General features: G+C 44.2%; 1 protein-coding gene across 1 annotated transcript in view; it reads right to left on the bottom strand.

The window, feature by feature from the left end:
* Positions 1 to 10,000, bottom strand: part of wdr7 (WD repeat domain 7) — a 120,372-nt gene that overhangs the window by 21,553 nt on the left and 88,819 nt on the right. The window contains exon 24 of the mRNA XM_080756100.1: positions 6,436 to 6,622. Within this exon, the coding sequence (XP_080612226.1) occupies positions 6,436 to 6,622 (187 nt within the window). The remainder of the gene's footprint in view (positions 1 to 6,435; positions 6,623 to 10,000) is intronic.

The following is a 10,000-nucleotide window of genomic DNA, read 5'->3' as shown; positions in this document are numbered from 1 at the left end:
ACACTGTCACTCTCCAAAGATAAGCACAACATCCCATTGATGTGGGATTCACACAGAAATGGGTGAGAGAGAGAGAGAGAGAGAGAGAGAGAGAGAGAGAGAGAGTTAAGAATAGTGAAGAGATTAGCGGACAGCTTATAATGTCAGACCAGGTCAATAAGAGTCGTTCATTAAGCTACAACACACACACACAGTCACACACACACACAGTCACACACTCACTCTCACACACACACACACACACACACACACACACACACACACACACACACACACACACACACACACACACACACACACACACACACACACGGACGCACGCACACGCATTTATTTATATTTAGTACTTCCCATTAGGCCCTCATGAAACTACTACTATCCACAAATCCAAAAGGGGGCTGTCAAATAAGCGATAAATAATCAATAGAGCTGTCTTCCATACAGAACCGATTTACTTTCTAATTAACCTGAAAATGTTTTCCCAAACACTCTTACGCACGCACACACGTCCGTAGTCTGTACGCATGCACATCCGTACGCACGCACACACGTCCGTACACATGCACGTAGCAGTTGTCTGTAAGACACCAGCTGTATTAATTATGTTGCCCGCTATTAATGAATAAATTATTGTAGCCTCTGCCGTGCCTTCTGTTCTGAGCGGATGAAAAAATTACCCCAGGTCCGTGAACCAAAACTGAAAACCACCAACGTTGAATGTATCGGATCGCATATCATATTATTCATCCGTCATCAGTCATTCATTGCGCAAGTACGTAATTACGTCACCATCAACAGCCAATCAGGGACCACCGGTGACAGGCATACTATACGCAGCCGTCCACAGTACTTGAGCGCTCTGCTTGCAAGTAATAACTGGGTGGGGCATGCATTTCCAACTTGCATCGTTCCAAGTATGAACGAAGTAGGTACCAACTGTATAACTACTTGGGGATTCTCAGAAGCTACCTGAACGTGGATAAAGCTTGTTTTACTTATAAACGCAATCTGCTTACACGGAGGCCAATGGAGGCAGACTTTTTCAGTTCCGTTTTTTCATCGATTGCCTAGCAACCACGAGGCAGCGGTGGCCGAACGGTTTGCGGAGCGGTCTTGATATCGGAAGGTCGCTAGTACGTATCCCCGGACCAGCACGTTAAAATTACCACCGCTGAAGTGCCCTTGAGCAAGGCATTGAACCCCTACCATGAAATGTTCTATGAGCAGGGCCTGGCTGTAAACAAGTTATTGAGCTTAGTCCAGTTACCCTGGGTAAACATGGTAACTTTGCTTTACTTTACATACGAAGCGCACATGTGCAATCCATCATAAACCACTGACAAGACTGCATGACGTAACTGTACTGTATGTCATAGGCGCTTAACTGTGATGATTAGACTTGGGGTGAATTTACATCAACGGCGGTATGTGTTTAGTACAGTACTTAACACATAAACATATTTCAAAATATAGGCATACTCTGAAAAGCCCCGCATTCCGTTCCCCCCAAAACCGGGAGGCAAAATCTTCCATTCTTACCTCGCGCTGGTCACGCTAAAGTCTCTAGAAGCGTTAATATTCCAAACGAGAGGGATGCTGAAGTCAGAAATGAAGACAGAACATTGCCCATCTGGTCAAAACCATGGAAAGTTCCCTAGATTAGGAGATACGAGCCATTCTTTTAGAGCCGCAAACAAGTGAGCGGCAGTACGCATGAGCAAATCAACAAGGTGTACATTGCAGAAGCAGAAGGTGAGGCCAACCCCCCAAAAATAAAAATAAAAATATATTATTTTTTTATATCAATAAAAAAAGACCAAAGGACGCCTATACACGTCCAAAATTGTTTTAACCCATTCTGACCGGGAACCCATTTTGGTGTTATAGCATCATGTCATGCTTTAGCTATTGAAAAATAGCAGATCTACAAGCTCATAGCGCGCCACCGAGTGGCGCGCTACGAGCTTGTAGGTCTGCTATTTTTGAAAAATCGAAGAACGACTGACATTTTTAGAATCTGATCTCAGGTCAGAATGGGTTCATCAGACCAGTGTGTGTCCAGTGGAAACCTCGTATGAATCTGATCTCAGGTCAAAATTGTTTTAAATGTAGTTAACGTTACACCACTGGATGTGTACATGTGTAGTAGACATGTTCACAATGCATACTGTACAATCTGCCAATCAGAATCCATCAGAATTTACACCCACGTTCAACGAGGCAGATGCCATTGCTGTGAAACAATCAGCATTGAGGTTAAAAAAAAAATCACACACGTGTGAAGTGAGGGGCCCTTTAATCATCGTATCATCACATTCTGTACTCGGCCAATCAAATCATCCCTATGGGGTATACACAGACACACAAAGCTGGGCATAGGAGGGGCTAGCGCCCGTCAAAAACATCTACATTCTCCTCTGCTCACACAAGGACTCCATCTAATCTAATCCTGTTAGCGACATGCGTGTGTTGTACACGCAGGAACAAAGGTGCGCACGCACACACACACACACACACACACACACACACACACACACACACAGTTCAGACAGACAAATCTATATTCATATGTAAACGCACACACACAACGGCAGACATATGTATACTCATTGTACCAGGCTTCCTAGCTAGAGTTTCAACTTTAATATGATTGGCTAGTTATATTGCAGCAGAGATGGAAATGCGCGCACACATGCACGCACGCACACATACGTACACACACACACACACACACACACACACACACACACACACACACACACACACACACACACACACACACACACACACACACACACACACACACACACACACACACACACACACACACACACAATGAATATGAGCCATGCAGTACTAGACACATTAGAGAGCTCATTAATGTGAGTGCAGGACATTATAGTGATAGTCTGGGATCTGTGTGTGTGTGTGTGTGTGTGTGTGTGTGTGTGTGTGTGTGTGTGTGCGCGCGCGTGTGTGCGCGTGTGTGTGCGCACACGCATGTGCATTCCTATGTGATCTAGAAATATAAGTGTGTACGTGTGTTTATGACTTTGTAGACGCTCTTAAAGGGACACTTCACCCTTTTTGCAAAAGAATATATGTTAACTAGAACTGCACTCTGCCGAGTGCATACTTGCTTGTTGCACACTAGTAGGCCATAAATGGCCTACTAGTGCGCAAGCAGAGCGCGCAAGTACTTTCGACCGCTGGAAACTATCACATCTCAGTATCTCTGTGAAGGAACGTTTGAAATGTATAATCATTACGTGTAACTATTTGCTACCTAACTACTTTTTTACAGAAAAATGAATCATTGATATGTGATGAAAAAGAAAAGGTATATAAACTGAATTAAAATATATTATACAGTATAATTATTTTATTACTTATTGTAAATTGTCAATTGTTTTAAATGTATTTCATTTTGTACTATAGTGATATTAATACTAAATCATGATCAGAGTAATATGTGTCTCTAACTTCAATTTCTGTAATAATACTTTCAAATTTGTTGAAATATACATGATCTAAAATACTTCCGAAATCTGTAGTTGGATTTGTATCTCAGTGATGATGTAAGAGAAATGGTCAGCTGTGTAATCTGGTCCCACCAGATACCACATTACGTCATCGTTGAGAGCTGGGACCAGAGTACACGGTGTGTATATGTATGACTAGCTCTCAGTGATGACGTAAGAGATATGGTCATCTGTGTAGTCTGGTCCCAGCAGACCAGGCACAGATTTACAAATTACAAATCACATTACAACTACATACAGAGTATGTAGTTGTAATTTGATTAGCAGTATACTGTGGTTACTTGGTTCCAAAAAGTGAAGCCAAGTTTTTTTCAACCGTAGGTTTGTGCCTGGTTTGCTGGGACCAGTTACAACATTACGTCATCGTTGTGAACTGGGACCAGAGTACATGGTGTGTATATGACGTAATGTTGTAACTTGTAACTTGTAACTAGTCCCAGCAAACCAGGCACAGACTGTATGTAGTTGTTCTAGTTACAACTACATACAGAGTATGTAGTTGTAATTTGATTAGCAGTATACTGTGGTTACTTGGTTCCAAAAAGTGAAGACAAGTTTTCTTCAACGGTAAATCTGTGCCTGGTTTGCTGGGACTAGTTACAACATTACGTCATCCTTGAGAGAGTACATGGTGTGTATATGACGTAATGTTGTAACTTGTAACTTGTAACTTGTAACATTACGTCATATACACACCATGTACTCTCTCAAGGATGACGTAATGTTGTAACTAGTCCCAGCAAACCAGGCACAGATTTACCGTTGAAGAAAACTTGGCTTCACTTCGAAGAGACCAAGCGAAACGATTACTTGCGCGCTCTGCTTGCGCAAGTAATGACGTTTAGGAGCTTTAGAACACTTTCCTGGGGGTATTTATGTGTGTAATATGTGGTTTTAGATATTTTAGATTGTAGCAGTGAGCCTGTTGTCTCGGATGTCATGGACACTGGGCTCACTTCCTTCCTGGACTACATGTTGTCTCAGTAAGACAGCTCTCCCCCCTATCCACAAGGAGGAGCAGTGCACCAAAGAATTATGGGAATTGTAGTCCAGGAAGGTAGTGAGACCAGTGTCCATGACATCAGAGACAACAGGCTCACTGCTACAATCTAAAATATCTAAAACCACATATTACACACATAAATACCCCCAGGAAAGTGATCTAAAGCTTCTAAACATCATTAACATATATTTTTTTGCAAAAAGGGTGAAGTGTCCCTTTAATCAAGAGCGACTAAACATGAGGACAATACATCAAATGCATAGAAATAGTCATCTTGGATCACAGGTAAACCAAGCTAACCTATCATCAGTCTTAAACATAAATATATACAGTATACACACGCATAAAATAAAACTTACAACCATATGTCTACAAATGACCTGACGTCTGTCTACTGTAAATCATTTTGCATAAGCCAGCAAGGTCATCAAGACTAGGGCAAGTGCTACGGCAAGTGCTACTGGCTAAGGTGGAGTCTTCCGATTGCGGCGGAAGATTGGGAGTTAGTTTGCAGTTCTAATTGCAATGGGGAGTCCGGAACGTGGCCAGCGTTGTCGCCTTGCAGGTGTGTTAGCTGATCTGAGTGAGCGGGAGGGATTGTAGGCTTGGATCGGGGTCCATACCTTTGGTCGCTTTGTAGGCCAACATCAGTGTCGTGGCTGTGATTGAGAGCCAATGGAGGGAGCGGAGAAGGGGGGAGACATGTGAATTGTTTTGGCTGGTTGAAGACCTAGCGAGCTGCGGCATTCTGGATCATTTGGAGGGGCTTAAGTGCACATGCCGGGAGGCCAGTACAGAGCGATTTACAGTAATCAAGTTTTGATATGACTGAGGTCTGGATAAGTGGCTGGGCTGACTCCTGGGTGAGGAGAGGTCTGACGCTGAGTGTAAACCTACAGGATGGTGTGACCGCCGCAATGCGTGCCTTGAATGAGAGTCCAGGACAACACCATGGTTCTAGGTTCTCTATACAGTATGTGGATTAATTTGTCTATGTGTACAGTATATGTGTGTATATAAATATGAATGTGTGTGTAGATGTGTATTAACCCATTAAGCTCTGAGGACCCGATTCTTATAAATCCTAACAGTTTTCTTTAAGAAATATGTTGCTGAAAATATGTTTTCATGTCAAATTTATATGCATTTGGCCATCTCAAAATAATTTGTTCCAGGGACCCCTAGAAGCAAAGATCTTTTTAGACATTTTCGCTTTAAAAACGTATAGGCTGTATACAGACAGTATATTCAAAGGTTTTAACAAAATGTTCAAGATTTTTCAAACAAACTAGCAGGTTTACAAGCTCATAGCGCGGTACAAAGTGGCATGCTATGAGCTTGTAGATCTTCTATTTTTGTATATGGCCAAAGTATAAAATACAGGTAATAGTTAAAGTGGTTGGAATCTAAAATGACACAGACGCTTCCCCGGCTGTAATGGGTGGTCTGTGGCGTGTTGGTTGGTGTACTCCAGTGGTTCCCAAGGCGGGGTCCGGGGACTCCCAGGGGTCCTTCAGGGAGTTCCAGGGGGGTCCGCAGCGAAATGATAGTTTGTAACCAAATGGACCCTTATGGGTCTGTAACTCTGAGAGTGTACAAAAGGCATTTGTACACTCTCAGAGTTATTTGTACACTCTCAAGAGTTAAACGAACATTGATTTTACAATATAAATTGGGGGTTCCAGAGATAGAAATGCCATTAAATGGGGGGTCCGTAGACTAATGCATGTCAAACTGTGAGTCCTTAAAATTAAACGGGTTGAGAATCTCTGCTAGAGCCGTAAAAACATTCTCTTACGGGGGTTCCCTGGCACACCTTTTCAAATGGGGGTCCGTGGGGCTAATTAGTGTCAATTTGGGGGTCCTTGACATGATAACAGGTGTACTCACTTGGCCAGCTGCTTCTCGGCGTCGGCGCACAGCTCCAGCAGGCCCATGAGCACGGCGGACACGTCCATGTAGGGCTCCCACACCGTGAAGCCTCGGCCTATCAGGTCGATGGCCGTGCGGCGGATGGTGCTGTGGGGAGGCAGCTTGGGGCTGGGCGGCTGCAGCAGCAGGAACGTCAGGGCCTTACCTGCACGGAAATACAAAACGCACAATGTTATACGGTTACAAGACAACCGGTTATTTTCATGCGGAATCTGTGTCTTGGAAGTTGGAACCTGAATGCCCTGTTTGTTTTTTGTTTGCTTCGGATGATGTTCAAACAGGTGGTGTATAGCGACTGTAGTGCTCCACGCGTGCACACTCCTACGCACAGATAGAACACTGCACTAGCTGTGGAAGCCATTTTATAAAGAGAGAGAGAGAAAGAGAGGGAGAGCGATAGAGAGAGGCAGACATATAGAGAGGCAGCGATGAGGTCAGTTGATGGTTGACCTGACATTTGAGTGGAGTCTCTTCAGAGACAGCCCTCCATGCCACACCATACACGGTCTGTGTCTAGCCTTACACCTATCTTTGATAACATTTTGATGATGATTGTCTTCTTGTTTTCCAAATATTTATCCCACTCATTTTAACCCAGTGCCAATTGCCTAAACTGTAATCCTGGGCGCTACTCTCACTTTGTCAACCTGGGGAGAGCCCCGAACTGAGCTCATGCTTCCCTCAATGCATGAGGTGTGAGCAGGCCGCTTCTTATCAGATGGCAGGGGGGAGTTTCCCCAGTAGGACGGAGCGCGTGGAAGGAACACATTATTCCAACCAGTTCCTTTCCCCTCCATCAGGCTGTATTGTGAATGATTCTTAAACTGTACACACATTATGTGGATCTAAGTCTCCACATAGAAAGGGCGGCTCCAATGTGGATCTCAGACCATGTGACCATCCTGTGACAGTTGTGTATAACATACAAAATGTTATCGCAAACGCCTAAAACAAAAATTAACTGCAATCAGTGCACACTAGATGTATGCTATGTCCACTGTAACTTTATGTTTGTCCTAGTGAAGATGTATGCTATGTCCACTGTAACTTTATGTTTGTCCTAGTGAAGATGTATGCTATGTCCACTGTAACTTTATGTTTGTCCTAGTGAAGATGTATGCTATGTCCACTGTAACTTTATGTTTGTCCTATTGAAGATGTATGCTATGTCCACTGTAACTTTATGTTTGTCCTAGTGAAGATGTATGCTATGTCCACTGTAACTTTACGTTTGTCCTAGTGAAGATGTATGCTATGTCCACTGTAACTTTATGTTTGTCCTAGTGAAGATGCATGCTATGTCCACTGTAACTTTATGTTTGTCCTAGTGAAGATGTATGCTATGTCCACTGTAACTTTATGTTTGTCCTAGTGAAGATGTATGCTATGTCCACTGTAACTTTATGTTTGTCCTAGTGAAGATGTATGCTATGTCCACTGTAACTTTATGTTTGTCCTAGTGAAGACGCGTGCCTCACTACTTCCAGTGCAACTTAATACAGCACTGGGCACCAACACCAAACGGCAGGGCAAAAGTGAAAGGAGACTCTACTATCGGGTAAAGAAATATTGAAACAATGGCTGCTGCAGAAGCGGTAAAGCGGTGAAACGCGTTGGCAGCACCCTCTGGTGATGGTGGTACAAGCCCACCCTCTGGTGATGGTGGCACAAGCCCACCCTCTGGTGATGGTGGCACAAGCCCACCCTCTGGTGATGGTGGTACAAGCCCACCCTCTGGTGATGTGGTACAAGCCCACCCTCTGGTGATGGTGGCACAAGCCCACCCTCTGGTGATGGTGGTACAAGCCCACCCTCTGGTGATGGTGGTACAAGCCCACTCACTGACCAAAGAATTGCCTGCCACTCTACTCTGCTTGCACTGTAATGTCCTTTATTACATCCATTTCCTTCCATTGCACCCCCCAAATTCAAGTTAACAGTATGAAGGTTATTTGGATTTATTAAAGGGACCAAGCTATGTATATTACCAATTGTTCAATTATTTAATAGGGGAAAAACATATTAAACTGGAGAATAATCTATTTAATAAGATTCCTAAAATCTCACAACCATCAACCGTTAAGAGCTCTATTAACTTATTGTACATAGAACCTAAATATTGTCTACCATAAGCATCCGTACTCCCAGAGACCTCACATCAGTAAAGGTCTCCTGGCCTCCCAGACAGAAAGGTAATTACATCATCTGTATCCTATGGCATTTTATCATCAGTCTACCTTAAATGGCAAGGCAACCCCCACCTTCCTTATTGGTTTAAATCCACACACGCACACGCACACGCACACACACACACACACACACACACACACACACACACACACCAAACGCAAAAAGAACAGTGTATGGACACGATTATGAAAGGTATAGCCGGGGGGGTGGTCTAACTATGTTAGCATCGCTAGGTCAGGACCCATTCTAGCATACCGGAGCTAACCATGTTAGCATTGTCATGCTAGTCTCGTTACGGGCGATATAGACTGTGAAAGATGTGCCAGCGGGCTAACGTTGTTAGCTACTATGTTTATGGGGCATTGTTAAAAGGAGCCAGACAATAACAAAAGATGCAGATCAGAGAGGGTTGTTGGTGTGTGTGGTGGAAACAATACAGGAGATTCTCATGGGACCATTTTAGTTCCATTTAGGATACTCTCAGAGTTAAATGAACACCATGGATTGTTACTGTGCAGTGTGTGTATGGCTAGCGTCTGCGCGGGCTAAAAATAACTCAGAAAAGTCAGATGATGAATAGCTCTGTCTGTTTATTACTCTGTCTCTGATGCAGTTATGCCGCCTGATTTATAGTTTAGTCGCGCGCCTGTGTCTCGCGCCGAAAAACGGTGATCTACAAGCTCACAGCGCGTGGCGGCCGCGACATGCTGTGAGCTTGTGGCTCGGCTGTTTTCGGTTGCAAGCCGCGACGCACGACAAACTGAATCAGGCTCTCTTTCAATCACCGTCCTGCCTTCCACGTAGCTCTCGCTCTCTCTACCCTTTCTCCCCTCTACTTCGCCGGCCCTCTCCCTCTCTCCCTCTCTGTCTCCGTCTCGACGGACAAAGGGAGAGATGAGAAGAGGTATAGAAAGGCAGTGGGAAGATGGAGGGACGTGGAGTGGGTGGGGGTCGTGGGCTAATTCCCTGTTTCTCTCTGTCAGTCCAAGGGCTAGGGATGGAGGTGCGTTATCAATCTTTCATCATGGCGACATAATAAAGGAGCTGCATCTCTCCTCCCCACACACACACACACACACATTCTGCGTCCTTCGGGGTGTTACATTTAGGGGTCTGTAGTGAGAGAGACAAGTGGGCTGAGAGATAGGCAGATTGCGATAGAGCGAAGGACCGAAAGAAAGAGAGGGAAAGTCGACAGTCGAGAACGAACACACACATCCAGTTTGACACCACATGTTATGAAACTCATGAAAGTAGTGAACTCCTCACCTGGAGCCTCCGTTTTAGAACAGGTGAGCCACACCCAGAACCCAGATTAGCAATTTAATATCAC

This window comes from Protomyctophum bolini (assembly GCF_963924005.1).
Source record: "Protomyctophum bolini genome assembly, chromosome: 22".
NCBI lineage: Eukaryota > Metazoa > Chordata > Actinopteri > Myctophiformes > Myctophidae > Protomyctophum > Protomyctophum bolini.
Note: the sequence above shows the minus strand (reverse complement) of the source record. Positions and strands in the feature narration are given on the sequence as shown.